Consider the following 25583-nt stretch of genomic DNA (forward strand, 5'->3'; position numbering starts at 1 on the left):
ATATATTCAGGGATCTTTAAAACAAGTGTTATAATAGTCATAAGCTGATTAGTTGTGTAATATATATTTAGCTATAAGTACGATATAAAAAGAAGTTAAATAATCAACTAAAGATTTGGGAGGATGTCAAGATTTCCTGATAAAGCAGGAAGTGGGGGATAAAAAAAGGACAATGAGATGAGAAGAGAGAATTTCAGAGGAAAATAAGTGAATAGAGATGGATAACAAGAGATGAAGTGCTTGTATATGCGTCAGTCAAGGCAAAAGTCATGAGAACTGTATTAGTAAGGCGTTACCTCGGTCTTGGCTCCTTCAGTTGGGGGACTGTCAGTGGTTAACTCGCCTTCAATGTAGTCATATATCTCACCATAATCATAGTTATTGTACTGTAAGGAAAAAGGATGGTGGAAGGGATTAATTAGTACAAGCATGTAAATAAGGCAGCAGGATGCCTGAAAGACACACTGTACATTATTTACATGGCATGTGAGTCGACTATTTCAGAACCATTAAAGATGCAATACGTGAGATAGTGAGATACATTTCCGACCAACAGCCATCAGCAATCTTTCTCCAGATTTGCTTATTGCACCTTTAATGTATTTTGTGTCGTCATGCTATTTTAAGAATAACATGGTCAAACAGTGTAAAACATCACATCCATATCATAAAACTGAACAACTTTACATATGGATGATAGCAACAACCCCCGCTTCCCTTCTATCCAAATCTCATGAGCCTTATTGAAAGGTTCATGAGTGTAACCAAGAAAACAGCAATTAAGACCCTTGTTTGCTTCCAACAGGATGTCTGTTGGTTAATGCACTGCCAGTAAAATGTATCTGCCTCTACCACTTAATTCTGTAAGCCAACAATGGCCCTGGGCTTTCATTAATGGGCCCTTTAAAACAGAAACCTTAAGCTGGGCTGACTCATCGCATGTTAGTAAATTACGGGGAACATGAAGAATACAGTAGCAGGGGGGCAAAGCCTTAATAGAAAAATATGGTGGGTGGTTAAACCAGTCTGTGACTACAGCATGTGTCGTCTTACTAATCTTTTAAACAGAATGTTTCTTTTAGGATCTCCAAAGCATTCCACTTGGTCATAATGTGGTCTGCTTTGTCTATCATGTTGCGGTTTATTTACATGTGAGAATTAATTCAAACTTGCCCGCCAAAGTGGAAATGTCATAATAAACACCATGCAGTGACAGTGGACTTAAGTTATGTTACTCAAAAAAAAAAAAAAAAAACGTGGTTTGCCCAGCTTTTTCTGGCATGCCTCCCTTTAGAAGCTGAAAAAAGCTCACCCTATCAAACGGGGAAACAACTAATAAAAAAAGGATCCAAGCTGAGACTGAATGAAATAAAGATCCGCAAGATGGCATTAGCATACTCTTGTTTGTTTCTCCATCAATCACATTCATTCAACTTGTATTTTTCCTTGTGTCATCCACAACAGTTGACCGGCACTTAGACATTTGAGGAAAAATGCTGATTTAGTTTCTTCAAATTAAGTTAGAACCTGGAAACAGTTAGCTTAGCTTAGCATAGAGACTGAAAGCTGAGTGAAAACACTGGGCTGGCCCCAATTAACGGGAGGCAACGAGCATCTTTAAAGCTCACTTATGTGTTGTCTTCTTAATCCGTAGAAAAGCTAGAGTGGAAAAATGTCAATTTGTGGCTTGACAGTTAGCTGTTCCCCCTGCTTTCAGTCTTAATGCTAAGCTAGGCTAATTGCCTCCTGTCTTCAGCCTCACAATAACCACACACATGAAAGTGGCATCGATCCCCTCATCTAACTCCTTTTAAGAAAGCAAATAAAAGTAATCCCCAAAATAAACTAAACTATTCCTTTAAGACATTAATGTCAGACAGACATTTATTGGTGCGCACAGCCGATATAATGCTCACCAATTCAGCCACCTTAGCTCTTTGTCAAAACCTTAAGATTCCTGCCGATCTGCCCTTTTCTTTTAGTTTGCAGTCACGAAGAAGCGAGGTAGATTAAGTTAACAGACCAGCCCCTGATATACATCGCTCTATCAGCAGCAGGGATAAATATTATTCCCTGGACGGCTGCTAGGCTCATAAAAATAATACAAGATCCACGGCCTGCTGCAATGCTGGCCAGGCGTCCGCTCAGTGGCCCAGAGAGAGCGAAAGGTCACACAAGAGTGAAGCTCTGGCCAGACCGACTGAGAGAAGAGGGGAGAAGGCGAGGGTCAGAGAAAAATAAGAAAAAAGATTGAGAATGAAGGAAGGATTTATGGTGTTGAAGTGCTTGGCTGAGCCGAAGACCTTCACCACAGCCCTCGGATGAAAGGCGTAAATACTGAAGAGTGCTCATAAAAAAAAAAAAAAAAAACACCCCCTTCATCCTCTAGCATCCCTCTTCCTCTTTTAACCCAGCTGCAGACATGTGGCTGACAACTGCAAAGGCTTCAGGTCAAGGAGCATCTTCAGAGGTTAAGGTTACAGCCACACTCAGCGCCTTTGTAGAGTTGTCGAAGTTTCAGGAATAGAAGCTAAGACCTCAACATACACAAACACTGTTTTAGGTCTACTTGTACAGCAGTGTTCTGTCCTTGTACAGCAGTGTTTGGTCCTTTGGAGGAAGTATTTCTCAGTTCCACAGAGGGATACCGGTTCCTGATAATACCGAGTTGGAATGTAGGAAAAACATTCCTGTTACAACTGTACAGAAACCGACGATGAATAAACCAGATTTACAGCACTCCTCTTGTATCCAAACTGTTCCCTGCTGTCTATTTAGAACTGACAAGCTCCTTGACTTGGCGCTGAAGATTAACTTGATGATGAAGCAACATTTTCCAGGACATGGTACCCACTGTACAGCCAATATTTTTCAAATAGAACCGGCTTCTGATTTTTTCTTGAACCAGGGATCTCAAGTCTACTTTTCCAGGTACTGGGAGTCTAGCTGGGGAAGGAACAGCTTATATTTCCCTGGGAGTCTGGGCAGAGCCTGCAGAACTCGTTAGTGATATAAATCACAGGGCCACTCCAAAGTGGGCTCAGACTTCGTGGCAGGGAAAAGGGAAAAGTTTCCAGTGTGAGCTCATCATTTATTTAGTGAAATACTGAAGGAAAATGTCAGCCGACAAAAAAGGCTTGAACTAGCAAAATAACACGGGATGAAGACAAGGAGGGAAAAATGAGGCCCCGACACAAAGCGTTGTATTTTAATTAGGATTTTTGGCTGAAGAGGCTACAAGCGATGTTGTGGAGCCAAGGGCAATAAAATAAAAAAAATCAGAATATGGACTCCAAGTCAGCCATATATTTTGATATGTCAGCATGTTTCCAAGAGAAAAAAAAACAAAACAAAACAAAAAAAACCCCCACAAATCTAAGACAGTGACAGATAAGAGTTGACATGGAAAGTCGTACAAGCCAGTCTGTGTCAAACTTTTGCCATGAGGAATGTTTGTAAAATGTTTTCACCCAATTTGTGGAAAATATGTTCAGCTTTTTGTGTTTCTCTGGCAGACAAACGCTGTACTGGCTTCAACCAGGTCAAATGTTTTCTACTGCTACTATTAGCTGTTTCAGACCATTGTTTTTATTACAGAAGTGTTGGGGGTGGGGAAACAGAAGGCCGCTGCTTAGTCCCATCTGTGATTTGAGCATTCCCTGTGTTACGCATTCATGTCCTTATTTGAACGATGTGGTAAAGTGCAGAGTGCTGAGGTTACAGGGATACCACTTGCTGTGAGTTTTTAACAGTTTTTTCTTTGTCACGATCACAACTGGACCCTTGAAAGACAGATAGTTACCGCTAGCTAGACACCCTAAGTTGTTCACGATGGACTAACAAAACACAAAGTGTGCTGGCGCTGCTGATCACTCAGCATTAACATAAACGAAAAGTAGAATGTGGAGGGACTAAGTATATAACATTAGAAAGGTTGGCTAACTAGTTTGTACTTTCTGAGAAAGGAGCTATAGCCTAGTTTGCTAGCATCCATATTCCCAATGGTACATAACCAATGACCATCTAAAATTCTTATATGTTGCACCTTTAATTTTCACTCCTCTACACATCCTCACTTATTCTCTTCCTTCATTTTCTTTCTCTAACAACACCCAAGTCTGAAAGCCTCTTTCCAAATTCCTGCTATCATCTTTACTAAATCTCAAACTCCAACCTCCACACTCTCTTCCCTTCCTGCTCCCCCCTCCTTTCATCGCAGCAACTATCCCTCCCTCCTTCAAATCCAACTATCTCTAAAGCCCTCCCAACATCCCCCTCCTCTCTCCCAACTCTCTTGTCCTCCCTCCCTCCAGTCAACAACTCCTCTCACCCAAACTCTAATCCCAAATCCATCTCGCCCAGCCTTCTCCCCACCCCTCCCTTCCAGATACTGACCTCGCCCTCAGGTTCCTGAGCCTGGGGGGTGTCGTGGTGGTTGGGGGTTTCACAGTCAGGGCTGTAGTGTTCACAGTAGTCGAAGGCTGCCCTGGGGTCTGCCACTATCAGCAGCTGCTGGATGTCACCCTGGAAGAAGTGAAGAAGGAGAACAAAAGCAGACTGTCAGCAGAAACCACAAAATATTTCACAGTCATGAATTGGGAAGTAAAGCGTTTTCTTTTATCCTCACTGTTTGTGAACATAACAAGCCTACTGGATAATTAACTACACTATAGGTTTATGTTATGGCCATCAGTTTTATTTATTTCAACTTAGTTTCTGAGAAATGTTCCCAGTTTGGTTTGGCACAAGGCACCAAATAATACTTTACCATGGAGTCTTAGCCACTGTTGCTATTGAGGGGAAGCCAGTAAGAAATGCAATCTGTAGCAAATGCAGTACATTCATTACTGCATTTGGGAACAAAATAAGTCACCAGTGACATCCAAAATTGATCCAGCATAAAAAATTGGATGGATTTACACTTCTGAACGGTGTATAAGGTTTCCTGAACACATGGTTTGACTTTTGACTTTCTGATTGAGCATTTTCCGACACAGTTACTAATCTTTTATATTGATGATTCGCTTGAAATTTCATGGCCATTCAAGCCATGGAAGTGCTCCAACTGCCAATCAGCTGACACTGTATGTGCAGCGAATGAACGTGACTTTTGTTTCAAGAGCCCTGAGGCCCAAAATAACTCCAAAGACCTTTCACGTTGTCTATTTCTTTGTTTCTTTTATGATTCCAAATGGAAACCAAATGTTGATGTAAAAGCCTGCACCTATTCCTCCACACTTGATTGCCCAAGCTTTGCACCAATGTGGTGATAATAAAATGTGACAATAAAACAACAAAGCAGATGTTGTGCAGTACCAGAGGCAGTAATCTCTTGACTATTAATTACATATAACTGTATGGAGTAAATCAAGACTTGAGGGGAGTCTGAAAGCTCTTAAAAAAGGAGCTATTGTATAGTCCCCTCACTCAGCCATCAGAGACGGCAAGTCCCCTTACACAGCAGATAAATAACCAAGGTCTGTACTTATCTGAGGCCGTCTGTTTTTCATGAGCTTTTGGAAAAGGAAATTAGATCCCTGCTCCCTACCCTTCCATCAGCCAAAGGCTCTTTTTCCATGATTGTCGCCTTAGGAATTTCTAAACCAGGAACTGCTATGCCACTGATGTGGAGAATGTTATCTATACCAAATCTAACATATGGGCACCTCAGCTGACCCCTTTATCCGAATCCACCTGGAATAAGCAGCACGAGGACAAATAAATAGGGAAAATTACTTGGGGAAAATAAGTGGCTGTGCTGAGGTGAAAAAAGACTACGGTCGGGGTGGCCACTGTGAGAGGAAGCACATACATGCAGATTGCATTAAATTACAGGAGGCAACATCTGCACAAGCTTAGACCTCTGGAATAGATTAGATATTCACCGTCCCCCTTGCTCCTATGATATGTCGCCATTAAATCTCAACAGGGTGTTGAGCAACCCAAACAACCAGAAGATACACACACATGCTTATCTTTTACATATGGACTGATGCACGAGCGCTAAGTGAGATTCAGTCACTTGTAGATCCCATAAGAAAACATAAACAATGTATTTTATGTATATGGATCATTTTAAGGATAACATACTAGCTCTTTGCACATTTGCTTATGTTTTATGCTTTAAAATAATATTATGATGATGATGATGATGATGATGATGATGATGATGCGTTAAAACAGCTGCTAAAACAAGTTACCATTGAACTGCTGGATGTGATGTTAAAAGCGTGTACTGTTAAGTTAGTAATGTAACCTAAATAAAGTTGTCAACAACAGGGGAGATGTAGTTGAATGAATTTGAACACAAAATGTGTGTCATCTCCAATTCATTTGACCTTGATTTTCTGAAAAAAGTGACCAGTTCTTCTGTAAGGTATTAAGTAGAGTAATCTCTATGGATTGGATCTTAGAGTTAAATGGAGCTCAGGTGTCAATAGGCAACAAAAGTTCCTGGAAAACTTGTTTCAAATTGTAACATGGCTGATAGGTGTCAGTGTCTGTATCAGGTTTGTAGATGGCAAGCAATCCAGAATAACAGCCAAAGGAATAAATTAAATTAAAAAAAATGGAAATATTTGAATAAAAAGTACTGTACATTTAATTAAATTGTTTCTCTTTCTGTCCTCAGCATCCACAGCGCCATAATGAAAGTAACAATCGCTTTTACAGAACATGTGTGACATGAGGTTTGCCAGCTCGATTACGAGACTGCAGGCGTGTGGAGCAGGGTGTTTCTACAGGAGAGTACTAGCGCTTTTTGAACCTACCTTCATATTAAGAACAACAGTGACCAACAGAGGGTCTCAAATTACATTCAGTGTTATCCAGTTATCAGTTTTAATCCACAAATGGAGAGCCAATGCCAGGGACACGGAAGAAACAAGGACATATTGCATTTGGCAAGATCTCTGTCTGCTTCCTCCTCTCTGGGTGTATGGACAGTACTGCCATTTTATGTTCATTCAGTCTCACTTAATTGTACTTTAAAGCTCTGTTTATGTGTATATTTAGGAAGAAAATAAGGTGTATAAAGCAAGAATGTAGTGGCTACAACAAGAAAACAAGCAGGAGAGTCCAAAAACGTCATGAAAGGAGACCACACACGCTTAGCCCATTTTTAAAGCCAGTCGGTGATTCAATCACTCCCATCCTCCCCGATCGGCTTTTCCCCCACTGTTCCCCCTCTCTTCTTTTACCCCGTCTGTCCTTCGTCTGCATCTCGGTGCTTTTGTTGATGTTATTGTCTGGATTGTCTTGCACATCTCTCTGGCATCTGTTGAGGTTCCTCCTCAGAATTCAAGGAATGATCTACAGTAATACCCTGGCTCTGTTCAGAGCTGGCACAGACACAATGTTGGAATGGATCATCTATCTCGGCAACACCACAGTGGATCTAATAATGGGTCGGTGTACAATGTATGTGCCTCTACACACGTTAACCTTCAACTCACACAGTAACAATGACCATCTGAGGAAGAAAAATCCATTGAAGGACCAACGGAGTGATCAAAGACAAGAGAAGAGACTTCTTCTCACCTACAGTTCGCCCACGGGCAAACCATCTTGAGTAAATGGCTGTTTTTTGGTCTTAGACATAAATACACCAATGTTTTTTTCCTCAACCACACATTTCACATCTTTTCAAGCTAAGAAATCTAAAACTGCAGACAGACAACAATGGATTCTCCCTTCTCTGGACAAGGTAACCTCCTGCTGCCGCTTCCAATGAGCAACCCATTTAGTCCTTTAGCCAAGTCACTGAAGGGAAGCAACTGGCAGATTGATGATCATCTAATAGTGGCCAGTATTGCAATTATTACAGCAGACCATAAAATCTGTCCTCAGCATCATGTTGCTAATAGGATGTCAAATCTAAGCTTCTGAATGCCACTCAGACACAAAGGAGGGTGGGGGGGGAGGGGGGTGATTAGGTGAGTAGTTGACATCGGATTATGAGCAAAGATTACCTCATCAATGTGCAGCAAAACACATGACCCACCTCAGAAATCAAGACTCAAAGCTTTGATTGGATGCAGATACTGTAGCTCCTGCTGGCACCAGATCAGACGTGACAGGAGACTCAGGGGTTTTCCCATTCTGTATTTGTGAGACTAATTTGGAGGCATAAACAAAGCTGTAGTTTGTGTTTGGCTCCGGAAAATTAACTCCATACTTGATTTAGAAACTTAATCAACATCAGAGTGTCAATTCCTGGAGGGTTACCAACCCCAATTTTGTCTTTCTTCATTCAGGCCCAGAACACATTCCTGCTCTAAAATCTGCACTCAAATCCTAAATCTTTTGCTTGAGATGGTAACACTTGAAACCATCCGTGCTTTTACTTTAATCATGGTTCCAACACATGTTCCTTTGACCTAAAGCATTTGACTGGTAAGCCTTTAATTTGGCAGAACAAACCCTGGGATCTATGGAGGACTCAAACTGCCAAAATCAGAAATAAATAAAGAAATAAAAAGAACAAAAAATAAAAAATAAATGGTTCAAATTAATGCCATTAAATACACCAAAGGTAATATTGACAATACATGTCAGTATTAATTTGTTATAATGTGACATACATTGACATATCTGCTTTAATTTACCTCTGTATTTTATTGACATTTTACCATTACCATTTATTTATCTATGTACCTCTTTGGGAGCTGCCCAAGCTCACTATGGGTCAATGCAATTTTTGGTGCATTTCATGGTATGTAATTGTAATTTATTCACTCATTCATCCATTCATTCATTCATTCATTATTGATTTTGGATGATATAGTCCTCTATAGAGACCAAGTGCTGCCTCAAAGCCCTCTCAAAAACTTTGTACAAATTTGGGGACACATATAATGAAACATAAATGGAACTGCAGAAAATATATGTTTGATCCTAACACGCAGATGTTAAAATCAATACATTTGTATTCAATTTTGTGAAATATGGTGATTTTACCAATCATTAAAGAATATAACCTCCAGTTGGTTTATTAAGACATTTTTTGTTTTAATTATCTTTCGAACAAAAATGACAAACATTGTCTGGTTACAGTGTTACATATGTGAGGATTTGCTCAATTTGTCTGTTTGAAACATATTTGGGTTTTGGAATGTTGGTTGGACCAAAGAAACACATCTGAATAAATCATCTCTCTGGGAGGTTATATTAGGCAAAAAAAAAAAAAATAGTCAGAAAAATAACTGGCATATTATTCAATAACAAAAATGATATGCTTGGCAGCCCTATTCTACACTATGTACAAACAGTTTCCATTAAGTCACAGAACAACATGCAAGTACATCACTAGGTGGTTGAAAGGTTATTTTCTGAGGCTAGGTGCAGCGGGGACAGCTGGATGATATTAATACACCTGGAACACACATTTGGAAATACATCTGAAGCATCTGCAGTTTGACCCAGAAACACAAATGCATACATGAAGGGGCTTGAGAACAAAAGGGTGCCATGGCCACCAATTATATGTTTGTGTTAAAATGTTTTACTTGGCGTGCTGCTATACATGAAAACCCAGCTACACCAGGATTCTATCATGTCTTGAAGCGTAACTGTATGGGCTCTCAACAAGGAATGGAAAAACGGCAACCTGGTGTTAGATCTAAGATGAATACATGGGTGCATATTTTAGCTCGTATTTTTCCGGATTTCAGGTCCATACTCAGGATGATCCCCAGACTTTGCAGTAAAAACGTTTTCACCATAACGAGAAACAGTTCAAACGAAACCTTTAACGGTGCCATTGTGACCTTCGTGACACACTGAACTTCCACAGGCATCATCAGCCAGATGTGGTCGTGCAGACTGGCTGCTAAAATCAACTTCTGCAGATGTGTTTGCTCGCAAATGCATGAATACTGTGCAAGCTTGCAGTATCTGTCTTAGCTGTAAGTCACTTTTGTATTGTCTTGATTTTATCTCTTTTAACCTCTGCACAAACTTGACACACGTTTAATAAAAAACAAAAAAGCCTCCTTTTCCAAACTCTGTGAGGGCACCACATCTTGAAAGAACAAATAGAGGGGATGGAATTTCAAAACTGTACAAGGACAACAATTAACCAAGAAGCAGAAGAGAGGAAAAATGTCTAATACTCTCCAGATTTCTCCCACTGTTTTATCAAATGCAGCCTTTGTGGTCAGCGGAGGGATAGCGTTTCTTTTCAAGCACTGGGGGCACACAAATGTCTTGCACCCTTCGAATATTAAAACACTTCGCCTGCCAGTAGCTCACAAAACTGTTTGAACCATCTGCTTGCTTGTCCTCCTCCTCCTCTCTCTCTGTCTCTCTCTCTCTGTCTCTCTCTCTCTGTCTCTCTCTCTCTCTCTCTCTCTCTCTCTCTCTCTCTCTTTTACCTCTCTTTTTTCCTACTGGTCTTTTCCATCAGCAAAGGTTTTTCGAAAAGCACCTTGGGTCCGTTACTTCCTGACTGTGCTGGTGCCAGTCAGTCAGGGGTCACAACTCAAGGGACTTGAAAATAACACACAAATACAGTTTGACCAAATAAGACATCATCAGACTATCATGAAGAATAGCTAAATAAGTGACAGACGACCCTCTCACTCACAGTAACACTCATACAAATATGAATTAATAACTGTATTCCTGTTACACAACCATAACCAAATTCATTTTGTGACAAGTACGGGAGGGTGAGAAGGGACTGAGACAGATGAGAAACAGTCAGACTTCTTCACTTGCCAGCTCCATCATAAACAATGATTCACTTTAAGGCTTAGAGCCCATCAGAGTCTTGTTAGATTTCTCTGCCAAAGACTGTCCTGAATGAGGGACAGCGTTCTGGAACGACCTACTATGCAGTAATGACAGACATATAAACAAAGCGTCATCGCCTCTCTTCTCCCCGATCGATCTCAAAAGACACACATTTTTATGCATGCATGCACAGAACAACACACACGTAAAACACACTCAGACATGCTGCGCAAACAAATAAAAAATCCAACTCATCGTTTAAAGTCTGAGGAAAAGATTTGCATAGGAATGAGAGAGGATTCAAATATCTTGTGGCTTTTATTTAAAAAAAGAAAAAAGAAAGAAAAAAAAAACAGAAGAAAGTGGAAAAAAGGCATTTTGGAGGCCCAGTCGGAGAGCGTATCTTTTAAACAGCTGTGCAATCTGAGCCAAGACTAAGAACAAACTGATCATATTTTCCTCTAGCCTTCACTCTTCCCTGTGCTTCCAGCGTTGACACCTGCTTATGCAATCTACTGAAGTAATGTAGCCATGTGCGCACTGCTCAAAGGAGTTTTAGTGATAAAGCTCACAGCCAACCTCAGTAATTAAAACTGGGGAATGGCTCAAAAGCTGTGTAACTCAAGGTAGGTATGCTAAACAGCCACAATTTCTGAATCTGTTCAGTCGTGGATATGTTCTCATAATGAATCTTTAATTCTTTAATTAATTCTTCAAAAAACAAACAAACAATGGAGGTCAATATTTTCCTCTGGTTTGATCCATTTACGGAGGTAAGTTTAGTGTACAGGGCCTTAAGATGGGTGTTTTTGCATCTAAAGTAGTAAACTGGAATGCTTAGAGTTGGAGATGATCAGGGTAAGGTAGAGTCCTTTTTCATGGTTATGGTAAGAATCTGTAATGGACTCCCATCTTTCCCTAAAGCTACAGCGGGATCCTGTCAGGAGGTCATCAGAAACTCGTCCTCTGGGCATCATGAATAATCATAACACATTTCATGGAAATCCAGCCATTAAAACGGAATTTTAAGACATGTTATCATTCAAGGGAAAAGTTTGACCTGAAGACGATGGAAAATGAAGGTTGAGGAATTAAAAAATATCTCTGGGATCAATCCTCTGGAAAGTTTAATCTTTTTTCACACTTGATCAGTAGAATCATCACATCATCACCTTGTTTTTTGTGTTGTTTTTTCACATGTTTTTTTTGTATGCTGGTTGTTAGTCACAATGCATATAACTTCCCATAAACTAGAGCCCGACTTATTGACTCCTTTTTTGGGACCTTTTTTGGGCGATATGCTGATATTAAATTGAAAAAAAATCCAGTATTGATACATTAGCAAATATAGACATATTTCTTAAATAGGTCCCGCAAATGTGGTTATCAAAACCAGCTTTACAATAGAGGGTAACAACACACGTTTTTTCATTCATTACTGTAGTTTTTATGTCACCATATCACAGAACATCGAAGCCAAGACCTATATTTCTGTGATAGACCGATATGTGCCAACTTATGTATCAGTCATCACAACTTTTTTTAACATGATATTGTTGATGTACCGGTTAAACAACGGAGATGCAACACGTTAGATAATGCGCCGTAGGGGTGTGAATAAGGTTAATTCCAATTAGGCTAATTGGTTCACGGATAAAGCTCCATACTTGATGCACAGACATAAGAGTGGTCTCAATCCTTTCACCCACCACTGAGTGTTTTCCAAAATATTTTAGTAGTCTTTTACAGTAAGCTGCCCAGTAGTCATCTAAATGTTTTACTTCCACCAGCTGGAAACTACTAAATTCACCAAAAAAAGTGACATTTTTGATTCAAACCATACCTTTGGTGCATCTTTGTAAGATTTAAACATACATTCTTTTAAATACAAGACCTTGGAGGATCTGGACTCAATAACCTGATTGTGTCCTGTAGATGTTTCACATTTTCACACTGTGTTTAGTGGATAATACAGCCTGCAGTGTTCCAAAAGTTTCCACAGCCTCCAAGGTATACTGATTGTAGTATACCCTTCAACAGCTGTACAATGTACGCCAAACTTTAATCACATAAGAAACAATCCAATCTAAGCCATGGCTTCTATCTACATTACAAACCTGTGTTGATCCATAGGAATTTATAGTATTCAGCCAAAAACCCTTGTGGCCAGTAATAATTATCCCATTAACAATGCAGTGTGCCTACAAGTAGCCAGTTTGGAATCAACAAATCTGGTGTTATTAAACCTGAAGTGGAAATAATTACAGTTTAAGATATGGCTGCATTTCTAGCTCAGTCACCACAGCATTTCTATTGTGTGATACACTAATTAAAACCACCTTGCGACATGCAAAGAGTTTCAACCCCTGGAACAGAGAGGAATCATTTTCTCTTCTCCAGGAGAACAAAACAAATTACTCTGCAATTCAACACCATTTAGCATAATATGAGTTCAAACAAAGAGCCCTCACAAAAGCCAAAGAGCTGGCCATAAATCAGCATCGACAATAGAAAAAGGCTTGGTGAATGCGCAAGGCTACTTTTATCCTCTCCACTCAACTCTTAATTACCTTAATTACAATCCCAACTCTAATCACTGTGGCTTTCACTCATACATTCTTAACTGTTGGTAATGTTATTAAACTAATCTACTATGATGCCGCACATTATGTACATTTGAGATTGCCATTTCAAAGTATTGCTCTGAACTGGACTGACTCTTCTTATCACCTAAACTTGTCTATATGTTTAGGCTCAATATCTAGCAATGCGAGCCGCTTGCCAAAAAACCCATCACTGGAGAAGTGTGGGATCCCATTTTCTGTGGAAACTCGTCCCTGACCTGGAGGCAAACATTTTGCAGGCTGTTCTACTTAGCAAGCATTCCTCATACAGACATCAAAGAGAGGCTATTGTCTTTGGAGCTAGCATTAAGCTCACATTTTCCACTCAGCTCACAGCTACCTGTGCTAAACCTGGTAGCTTGGACCTCCATCTTATAATCACCACCTCGGTCACCTTGAACTGAGGTGTAAATTTTAATTCTGAGTGTTACTGAGGGAACAATGCAAGATAGCTTCACAGGTAGCTCCAAAACACACTAATATCTGTAATATGAATATGTCTAATATGAATAACTGAGTCATATCAGACCTCGGGCTTCCTTTTATTATGTCAACCATTCCCACAAATGAAACCAGTGTTGGGAGGAAAAAAACACTTTGAACAACACACTGTGCAAATAGCCTTTCCACAGACATCGCCCGTGGCTCTTGCCAAACACACAAAGCCAATATTGTTGTTCTGGCCAATAAAACTCACCATTTACTGTATGCAGAAGTTAATGAAAGACAATGTCTGGCCTTAAAGCATTTGGACTTAAAGTCTTACACACTAAAATCGTACCCTTTCACAATGATTCAAGATTCACAATATGCTTTCAATTACATTAATTCTTAAACAGTATATAGAGAAATCACCGGCATCTATGTAAGCTTCCAAACTGCCTGAAAACACAATTAATTCAATGTAGTGGTGGATTTCTCCAAAGACACTCCAGTGTATATTATGGAAAACACTGGATGGAAATCTTAAACCAGATTCTTACACAGATTTTAACACCAGATGTGTGTGCAAAGACTAGATAATAACAGTTAATAACAGATTTCTTTCAACCAACTGATCCCATAATGAACAATGCAGCTAGCTTGATCCAGTCGAATCGTGATTCAGCATGGCCACCTTACCTCAAAGACTTCCTCGTCCAGGATTCTGGTGCCAAAGACAGTAATGCCCTCTGTGTTGATGACAGCCTGGTCACTTCTGGCGAGCGGCCTGGTCAGCTTCTTCTTACAGTCCACAATGATGGTGACAGCCTTCTTCTCCACGCTGATAGCCACACGATGCCATCTGTGCAACGAGGGAGCAAAGAGGGAGGTCAGAAATGATGACACACAGAATGACGCTTCTGTTAAAAGGAATATTCAGGCGAGATGTTTAAGATTGATATTACTCATGTATTTGTATGCTAAATATAAAGCGTCAGCCAGCAGTTGATTGGCCTAGCTTAGCATTAGCTGTGTTTGTGTTAGCAACATTTGTGTTGGTTAGCATTATCAATGTTAGCATCAACTAGTGTTCGCAACATAAACGTTTGCTAGCTAGTGTCAGCAATGTAAGCTAATGCAGCAACTGGCAACCACTTGAGGGGGCAGATGATTCGAACAACAGTGGTTTTGTGGTATTAATGCAAATGGACAGAGAGGACATGGAATGCCGCATTTAGTGGCTAAAGGTAATTTCTATTCAAGTTAGCCTCCAACACTGTGTCCAGATTTTAATGTTATGTCCTTGGCTTGTCGAGCATTGCCCGTAAGTAAATAAATCTGCCTACTAGCATGAATTGTAGTTTGTCCTGAAAATACGTCAGCTGTTGGCCCCTCAGTTCAGACTTCAGCTGATTAACTTCTGGCTGCAGTGCCATATTTATTGGTGGTATCAACTTTCACATCTATCTCTTGTGTATTTCCAACATGTCAGACTATTCCTTTGAAGGGAACTATCCCATATTTTAGATTTGGTGATACAGTATATATGATAAAATCTGAAAAGCCTGATCAGACTAGAGAAGTAAAGAAAAACCATTGGTCTGGCATACTGTAACTACAGAGGCAGATTTGTTTCATTTAGAATTTAGAGGCTGTGTCAAAATGTATACATTTCTTATTACCGCAAGCTACCTATCTAGCGAAATGATGAAAGCAATGATTGTGCTGTATATTTATGCTGTATTTTCATTTTTTTTCCTGATATAATTCACTACAGACAAATAGCGGCACATGAAATCATATCAAGGCATTTCTGTTAGCATTTGTGCAAATGATTGATGACAACTTATAACAATGATTTGTATTGGCGTCATTGAACAGCTATGGAATTCATGAAGACCCCACTCATTACTGCATATCAGTATACCACTGCTGTAAATAATCAGGAAAAGAAAAGGCTGTCATCAAATTGCTGCCAGCAATTTATTTGTCATTACTGTCTGACTTGTTCCATATGGCTCTAAAGACTTAGCAAACATAAGAAGATAAATCTTCAGAGCCGTGCGTCAGTTTACCATGCTAGACGAGTTAACTATGCCCTGAGAGCTTGAGAAAATAAAGTTTAGCAGATTGGTCTTGTTTAGCGTAAATATAATCTATAAATCTAGATAAAGGGCTTTTCTTTTCAAGCCAAGAGCAAGTCACACAAGCTTTGCAACACATTTGAAATCTACACTCCGAATGGGACACAGTCAAGCAAAGAACAAGGGGCTGACCCAAAAAAATCTACCACCCACATCCGACCTCCAACGTGTTCAGGCTCTCTTGAGAAGCAGTCATTCACTTACTTGCCGTCAGCAAGGTTGATGGAGCGGAACAGGGGGTACTCCTCCGGGGCAGGCTTGCCATGCTGGTCCTCATACAGGAAGACGGGGCCACGGCCCACCTCCACGCCGAGCTGCTGGATGCCTTGCTGGTTGTACACGGACAGCAGGAAGGACTGGAGGCCAGCCTTAGGCTTGACAGTGAACAGGATGGAGAAATCTTCCGGGAAGACTCCCCCTGAAGGTGGAATATGCAGCAGGCATATGTAAGTTGGTATGTAAGTTGAGACCAACGGATACGTAGTAAGACAATCTGGTAAACGCCAGTTTTTCGTCAGAGGCTTTTACAGCATAGTTCGGCTTCAGACTCATGTAATTACACACAGGGGAACTTCCCAGTGCAACCACAGTATTTTAATTAAATTCAATTAAATAACTCTTGTGGGAATGTTGGGCCAGACCAGTTTTCTTCATTTCTGAGGATGTTGAGAGAAGGTTTATTGTCTACCTTCCCTTTTTAAGTTATAGTTGACAGTTTGGTAAAAATGCTTATTCTGGCTGAGAACTGGATGAAAAGGCTGGAACCATTTTCTTGTGTGTGCAGTGAACATCAGGCCATAACCAGTACATGTAGTCCAACACATAACCAATGTCAAACCACAATTCTTCCTTTTTACACTTTGTCTTTTCTACAGATTAAACAAACGATATGTAACATGTTAATTAGTGAGCCGGCCAGCCGGTAGATGGCTGTTACCTCTCAAGCTCCCTATGCTAAAATGAGCTTACCGGCTACTGGTTGTAGCTTCATATTTACCATAATGGTAAGAAAAGTGTGGTATTGACCTTTTGATCTGACCCTCTAAAAAAAATAAAAAAGCAACGTCTTCTTCCTCTCCAAAAGAAAAGGAAAATCATTTTTACATCAATTACCATGGCAAAGCCTTCACAGTGTTGAAGCATTTGGTTCAGCAGTGGCTTCAACATTTAGTTTGCAAAGATTATGAAGTCATTCACTGGTCTTTGAGGAAAAATCTGCATTAAATGTAAAGCGGAAATGGAACGCAGACTCCATTTCACCTTATGCCCCATCCTTTAGAAGTCTATCTTCTAAGGATCTCTTTACTAGAGCAACTGTATTGTGAAGACGAAAATTGAATAATGGCAAGTTTATTAGCAATCTTACTTTCTCTCCTCACATTAAACCCCAGCGTCTAGACAACTGGACCAGGAGCAGTGTTTATGAAGGAAGCTGAAAGAGACCTTGGCATCCCCTGAAAGGACCCGACAGCGGTGATGTAGCCACTTTAATTTTACAAGGGCTGTAAATACTCAAACAAATGTCATATTTTTAAAACCATAATAGCTCGGTTCAATGAAAAAATAACTAATCCCAATCACATAAAAGTCCAATTATTCTGACGGAGGACATTCTGACACTCTGCTTCCAACGTCGCACCTCTCAAGCTTCATTATATTCTTCAAATTTCCGTTTCTAAAAGTGTAAGGTGTGCTCACAGTTTGAGCCAAAAATCACAGAAGTTACGTTCTTATACCTCACACTATTTCAACTTTTTTTTGCTCTATGAAATCAGGCCAAATTGAAAACAACTCAACACGTACTGCACAGACTGGGACAATTTAACAGTATTCAGTCTCCGATCCATGTCTATACATTCACTTGCCAAGTCAGTTATGACTAAGCAAGCAACTGGGGTCTCTTTGTACACTTTTGCCAGAGTAATAAAGAATTAACAGGCCTCAAATGGATGCAAATTTTATAATGCATTGTATTTGTGATTAATTTCTTACTTTAGGTTTTATATTTCAGCTGGAAATAATCAGCTGAGAAGACTGGAAATTGGGAAATATCACATTTACATATATCAACAGCTCATTGGTTTTCTACAACCTGTCAGTAATGACGCAAGTCTCACCATCTACTGTTCATCATTCAATCTTCGGATTAGCCGATGCTTAGCAATTAGCGTAAGAAAGTAGCAAGCCAAATGGTTCTACAGTCAAATGGCTGTGAGTGTTTCTCTGAACAGACCCCTTCGTAATAAAATAAATATGGCTCTATTACAGACAAACAGCCGGGCAGCAGACTTTTGAGTCAGGCAACGTGCATTCACTGTGAAAACCTTGCTTGATTTCACTAGATGAGCCAAACACAGCAAACCCGAGTCTGCCAGCAATCAAACCCGAGAGCTTTATTGACAAGATCAATCTACACGACATCAAAAGAAATATTTCCCTCATTGATTTGCTGTGATAAATTGTGGGTTTCCCCAAAAAATATCAAATAACATAACTTTGGTGTTGCTTTTCTTAGTCATATGTTTACTTGACATTTCATACACCATGTGCTGAGCGACTCTCATCCCCTATGGGCTCTTGTGGCCAACTGGAACGCCAACATTCATGGGCATCTCATTGAAAACAATTGCTAAAAGTCTGCACTGCATTGTTAGAAGACAGGTGTTTGTAGTGAAGGGTTTCATCACATTACATTACTGAATCATTTTTGCTATTTTATTGTGAAATTGAAGAAGTTTCCATGTGGCAATTTTAAGTGGTTCAGGACAGTAAACACAGGCATCAGATTCATTTTCATCCAAACAATCATTTTGCATGAGTGGGCAAAACATTTAAAGCAACACTGGTGGCATTGCTGTACGGATGATGAAGCCGATCTGTCAGTTTATGGCCAAATATCTGCAGAACTTATGACATTCCCATCAGCCGCAGTTGTACTTCATTTTTACATTCATTTAGCATTGATTAGCAATTGACTACATGCTAAAATGCTAAACTAAGAAGGTGGACATTGAACCTGCTTAACAACAGCATGTTAACTTTGTCATTGTGAGGGTGTTCGCATGTTAACATTAGTATTTATCTAAAAGCAGGCTCACTAATCTGCTGGCATGACTGTAGGCTTAGCCCCATTTAGAGGGGTAGCTTTTTTTTTCCGGTGAGATTGTGTAAATGTTCCTGTGTAAAAGCTGCTTTTGCAAGATTCAGTTTCCTTTAATCTAATAAACTTTGAGGAATTTTTCCAAAAGTAAAATTCAGATGTCAGATAAAAGTGTGTATTCAAAGTCTTCAGGAAATGACAGAGGCAATAAATCTCCCGAACTGCAGTGGGCAAGCGATCCTTACAAAATCGTTGCACTCACCAATATTGCAATTTTAGCATTTTTTTCATACCTCTCTTTTTAATTTCAAAGCCTATCAAACCCGGAAGAGCTTCTGCAGGTTTGTTACATCCAGTTCTTTTTTTGACCTTTGTTACATCAACGTTCTCCTACAATTTAAGAGACCAGATGCTGGTAATCTGTAAGAGGTTAAAGTGAGATTACCTGGGAAGAGCTGTTTGGTCGGAGCACTGATCTGAGCCGTTTTTCCCACTCGGTAAGCAGTGTCAGGTTGGGAACCTCTCCGGACTGAGCAGAAGCCTGTTGTTTTCCGTACTCCTTCAGGAGAGCTCTGGAAGTCTAGCGCCTTCAGCACATCTACTGGCTCAGCTGTGGAGAGGAATGAAGAATTGATTATTGTAGCCAGCAACATTTCTGAAGCTTTCCAAGATGCTCAGTCTGTGTTCCCCCATGGCGATTGTACCCTGCGAAAACACTGGCAGGAATATAATACACTGCTTTAATTAAACTTTACATACAATATTATATAAAAAATAATGAACACTTGTTATATATCCATATAAATAAATGTGAAACAATTAACATGATGTATGAGATTATAGAAGAACATGCTCTTTATTGGGATGTATTATGAGTGTACATGTTGTAAAAAACTGCATTTAAGTTTACAGTACACTGTAAGTATATTTCACCAGTTAACAGAGAACCTAATAGAGGCTGGCATTTTGATGATAAGTCAACATTACGTCCCCCTTGCCTGTGCAGTAACTGTTGGCCAAATCCGTCAGTTCGAGCAGTTGTTCGTTTACGAGCTACCTTGGCAGAGGAGCAGTAAAAATGTTAGGGAACCATTCAGCAGGCATAATTGGGCCCCCTCCTTGCCTCCACTGTTACCCCCGCAGCATCTATGGGCTGATAAAACTCACTGCTGTTGATCACCGGGGTCTTTGGAATAAGGAGAGCGCCGAGGGGGGGGGCGGCTTTACGGGCTTCTCGACACTGCAAGAGTCTTTTCTATCAATGGACTTGGAGCTCAGAGTTAAACTACTGTGCGGTGCATCCATAAACACCGCTTCTCATTTCTTCTACCTTCTGCGATCCTCCGCCTCGACCAACATTCCGGAGACTTTTACTCTCTACTTTCAGTGTCTTGCTTTGTCCTGTTCTGTATCTGCTTTTCTCTTAAAACCCTTCCTTGGCCTTCCCCAAGGCCCCCTCATCAGTTACAGTGTGATTATTAGGAAGCATAATAGGGCATGTTTTTAGGGTATGTATAAACAGTAGTGTTGACGCACGGCAATGTGTCATTCCTGATTTAACGCACGACTGCCTGAGGCCGCACTGGCTTCAGAATATATGCAGTAAGAGGCTGATGATTCAAGGTCACGTTGGACGTTTTAATGGGTAAAGGTTAATGTAAATTTGAGAAAAGTATTTGTTGTAATACTCTGTGACTGTGGCACTGTAGCTGTAACTGGAGGTTAGTACCTGTCTGTGCTCAGCGGCATCAACTTAAAGGGCAAGTCCACCAATGTGGCTCGTTAAGTGTGTTTACAAGTTTTGGGGAGTTCTACTGCATATGTGAGAAAAGTCGTATGAAGCCTTTTGTGAAGGCTGCATTTAATCTGCCTCCAGTAATGTCACTCATTGTCACTCAGTGCATTGTGGGTAATGTAGGCAGCAGGCACTAGGTGCATGACATTAAAAAAAGACAATGTCTCTTGTTCTGCTGTATGGATTTGTTTATTTGAGAGGTTTAGAATGTTCATAGATCAGTGGATCAGTCAATATTTTTTTAGCGGGAAACACATCCATTTGCATACGATACAGCACCACGTGTCGACGATGATTCAGTATTCCTGGTGCTGATATTCCACATGGTCAAATATGATATTTTGTCAAAAGTGATGTCCTTTTGGAGTCAATAGCAATAGAACTGTTCGGTCACTTAGGTCTGTTGACGTGCTGTACATACTAACAGGACACAAAATATCTCGTCAGTGCTCAACTATTTTGAAAGGTCTCGAAGCAAGTTAAGCACTTCTGTACAGCTAAGTTCACCTGACAGCTGGAAATGTATCTATACTATAGTCAATAAGCTAATATCAGCCAATATATCAGCTTTGCCCATTCATCAGTCTAGCTCCTGGGTAAAAGGCAGCCTTTATGTATTTCAGACCCAAAAAGTTTGTGTAACTTTCGCTGACCACCAGCCACTGTGGCAAGAGGTCATGACCACAGGATAATTGAGCAGAGAACAAATACAATGACAGAGGTGACTCATTAATGACACAGCACCTCTAAGTTAAGGTTGGAGGCATTAGCCACTATAATGCAGCTGTCATACCAGATCAAATGAGGCTACAGCAGCAGAACCCTTGAGCTTGAGTTAGAGAAACAAGCAGGGGGCTTTCTCTCTGCTTATGAATTCCCCCCACACCCCCACAACCATGCAAAGGATAAGTGGATAATTATGGATGAAGGAGGATGGATTTGTGAGAGGAAGAACGGGGTCGTGTCTTCTTTCAAAAGTCACCTAAACTTCCTTTTAATAAGCAGTCATGAATAAAACTGTGATTAATCACTTCTTATCCATGGCTTTTTAAAATTAAAGTTGATGTTTCGATCACTAACAACGCTGCCATTTACTCAAAAAAAAAAAAAAAGAAAAAAGATCAAACACTTTCTCACGATGATTACTGGAACATTTGCTGCCTTGTTGTTTAATGACATTCATCACATGAATAACATCTCTATACTTTTGTGCAGTTAATGCAGCAAAGTGAAAACAAAGACTTCAAGCCGCACATTAATACTACAGATGTATTGGCTTGAGGAAAAATGTAGTATTACGACAAAAAAAAGGAATATTAATAGCTAACAGACATCCAATGCAGAAAAAAAAAGGAATAAAAGTAACGTCTCCTCGCCAAACCAAACTCGGTGCGACCCAGCTAGTAAAACGCTACTTGTCTAACTGTTACCAAAAACCACAGCAGAAGAAAAAGCAGCCCAATCGTGTCCAGACATCACATGACTCACTTGTCTTGTGTCTTTGCGAGTCAAGAGACGGAGACGGATGTGCCTCTACGAAAGGCCCAGTGATGATAAACAAAAGTCTAAATGGTCAGCTGGTGGATAAAGCCTTTAAGGAATGGCAGATAACAGGCTTAATGTGAAATCTCCCTTCCCTGACGAAAAAAAAGAAAAAAAGCAAGATCCATGTGTTTGATATTTGTCTGAAAACACTGTGGGAAAATGATTTCAAGGGATCAGACAGACAGCTTCCTTTAAATTCACATCACAGGAAGTCTCATCTGCCTTATAACACTACATAAAACTGCTCAAAGCGGGAAGAGGTTTGTATGAAGAGAGAGAATATTATTTAAAGGAATAAGATGTAAAGGGAGTGTGTCAAAACCCTTGACCCTGATCAATGGAAGCATGTTCCTTCTTTTGAGCACTTTTACGGTTCATTTTAGCATCAATCTATTGTGAAAGCTGAAGTAATTGTATTCTAAAAACACGAGGCTGTTTACACTTTCTCCAAGTCATGTGGCACGTGAAGCCGGGAAGCGCTGATTGTGCAGTTCCTGTTCGGTTTTAGTGACCAGGGGTGGGGGGTCTGATGGGTGGAGCTACAAGTCCACATGCTGAACCCATTATGGCACCGGCACCACTCCCTGTACCCCCCTAACTAAAACATACATGAGGCTAAAAATGAGAAGGCCCCATCCCCATCGCTACTTCTCCTGTGACCAGAAAAATAACAGCTTGAGTGGTGAATCCAACCCTCTTGATTTGAGCACAAGCTCGGGGGTCGCGTCTCCAGTTTTAGCACGTCTGAGGCTGCGCAGACATGATGGAAAGGACTGGAGCTGTTTATGCCAACATGGGTCCAGATCACCTGAGGTTCATGACTTGAAACTCTTAAGAGTGTGGGCTGCAAGCAAGCAGTACTTCTTGGAAAGATAAACAGATTTAAAAAAAACAAAAAAAAAACAAACTTCTATTAAATCCAGTCCTCCAATGATCAACTGAGGGAGAGATGGAGAAGAAGATGCTTCATGACTGACGCTGCACAAAAGCATTTTAACAGACACAGGGTTCGTTACTCGCTTAAAGCTACCAGACCGACTCCTCACTCGCTCACAGACAGAATAAAATACAAATGTGCCCAATGCCAAGTTTTAAACCTCACACCAAATGCCTCATAAAAAAGAAAATAGTCTGTGGCTCTTCTGCTGAATATTGTCCCAAGTACAGAGCTACTGGTTTTTGAAGGGAAAAAAAAGGGGGGAAAAAGAAAGCTTGGACTAAAGGTCTCTTTGTGAGTTTCAGAATGCCTTTCTGCGTTACTGCATACCTCAAGGCCTCATATATTCCAGATGTGCTGAATTGGCCAGGAACCCCCACCTCCCCACACCCGCACCCCGACTCTTCATCCCTTCTCCCTCCACAACCATCGCTTCACAGAAGCCCTGAAAAACAGGCAGTATCCCAAAACCATTAAAGACCTCAAATGAGTAGGCATGGCGTCTTGAAAGTGTTTCAGCGCTACATAAGTTTGAGACGGCGTGCTATACCCTCAACGCATCTTTAAAAAAAAAAAAAAAAGAAAAGAAAGAAAGACTCCCATCCTTTTAAAAAGGAATAAACCATATTCTAATGATAAGGATGAAAACCACAAGAGAGAGAAGACAGCTCTCTCGTGCTGAAGGTACCAGACTAGCCACAGTCTCAGTCGGAGGGGTAATTTGTCAGTCTCCCTGATTTTTAATGACACATCTTCCTGGCTGCTGTCGGGGACTTGATATACTAGCTGCCATGTTAACAAGCTACAAACACGACAAAGGAGTGTGATTTCCCCCCGAGGCGGTGAGGCATGTAGTGACAGGAGAAACCTGTTAAAATCATTACAGCAATTTCTCCGGCAGACCCTCACCCATTAAAATTACCATTTTCAGCCATATAGGAAAACTTTCCGACGCTCAAAGTCTCGTAACTCATCAGAGCCATACAGCCTGATGTTTAAGTTTAGACGTATGATTAACTTTTAAGTCCGTGACATTCTGGCTTAATGTCTCTGTGGCCGCGCGGTCGCGCAGCAGCATCTTTTCTGTGTCACTGCCATCTACTGAGAGCTGGCAGCATAGGCAGCAATTAAAGTACACTGGAGAGCCTGTAAATGTTTGCTAGCAGATCGTGCAATTATGGTTAGTTTAAATATCAGTCAGAGTGAAGAGAGATGGCAATGGGCAAGTCATGCCACTGTGGTATTTGCTTTCATGATCGTTGGATTTTCTCTGCAATTTGGCCCTCCGCTGAGAGATTTCTGTACGTATGATTGGGCTTGTACAGTCATAATAATGGATGGTGATGGTTCGAACTGGGTGGGACTTAAGACAGGAAATGTCTGGACAGGAAGCAATGTATTACACAAATGACCAAATATTGCATATCAGCCTTTGATTCAAATGCTGATAAAGTCATAAAAAGTGTAAACTTTTTAAGTAAATTCCTTTCTGTCAGTATCATGAGTCTGATATAATAAGGCAAGCATTTAAAGGGTTGCAAAATAACTGATCTGATGTCAGAACCACAAATATTAAAAAGCAGCATGCATCCAAGAAGATACACAACTTCTACAAACTGATCCCGTTTGAAGCTGCAGTACAGTACTGACGTCTCTGTGACTTCAAAGACAAAGGAGATATACAGAAGTGGTTAATGTGACCCACATATGTGCTTTTAAAGCAAAGAGAAATACTCCAGATTCTTTTTTTTTTCTTTTTTCCATCGACGCCCCTTCTTGGACTTAGAGGGAGCCCAGATAATGTGGAAAGATGGTGATCCTTCAGGCCAGAATATGAATTTCACTTCCAGGATTCCACAATGTTGTGCCCAGTGAATTATATAAACTCCCTGAATATTTATAACAAAACCTTAAGAAGTTAAAGTTACACTGTGCTCACTGTGTTACAGTAAACTCTGCTGACATAAGTCAGATCGTGACATAAGTCAGGCGAATGAGGGCTCATTAGTCAGACTAAGGAACATTTTGAGCTAATTTTAAGCCTTTTGTGTATTTTATTTAGCCATTGGACTCTTCCTGAAGTTTTAACTCTGTGTTTTATTTGGGGGCTGCTAGTTAGATCACCAAATGTCGTGCGTAAAAGTTGTGCGTAAAACCAAAGTGTGTCTAAAATTAAACGGTGCAAGTTCAAATTAGAGCTGTATAGGCACCGCTAATAAGCGGCATAATTGCTCACTGGTCATTTCGGGGGCACACCTTTTACCACCCAGGTGTTAGTGCC

At 40.4% G+C, this 25583-nt stretch overlaps 1 protein-coding gene and 1 long non-coding RNA gene across 2 annotated transcripts in view; one reads left to right on the top strand and one right to left on the bottom strand.

Annotated features, from left to right (window-relative positions):
* LOC119011056 (collagen alpha-1(XI) chain-like) overlaps nt 1-25583 on the bottom strand; it is an 88107-nt gene that overhangs the window by 61499 nt on the left and 1025 nt on the right. Inside the window, exons 2-6 of the mRNA XM_037083844.1 lie at nt 19471-19635; nt 16130-16343; nt 14481-14643; nt 4396-4524; nt 297-386 (exon numbers count right to left, since the gene is read on the bottom strand). Coding sequence (XP_036939739.1) covers nt 297-386; nt 4396-4524; nt 14481-14643; nt 16130-16343; nt 19471-19635 — 761 coding nt within the window. The remainder of the gene's footprint in view (nt 1-296; nt 387-4395; nt 4525-14480; nt 14644-16129; nt 16344-19470; nt 19636-25583) is intronic.
* The window catches only part of LOC119011061, a 35726-nt gene continuing 24715 nt past the window's right edge, over nt 14573-25583 (top strand). The window contains exon 1 of the long non-coding RNA XR_005072118.1: nt 14573-14670. This is a non-coding gene — a long non-coding RNA (uncharacterized LOC119011061). The remainder of the gene's footprint in view (nt 14671-25583) is intronic.

This window comes from Acanthopagrus latus, chromosome 21 (genome assembly GCF_904848185.1).
Source record: "Acanthopagrus latus isolate v.2019 chromosome 21, fAcaLat1.1, whole genome shotgun sequence".
Lineage (NCBI taxonomy): Eukaryota > Metazoa > Chordata > Actinopteri > Spariformes > Sparidae > Acanthopagrus > Acanthopagrus latus.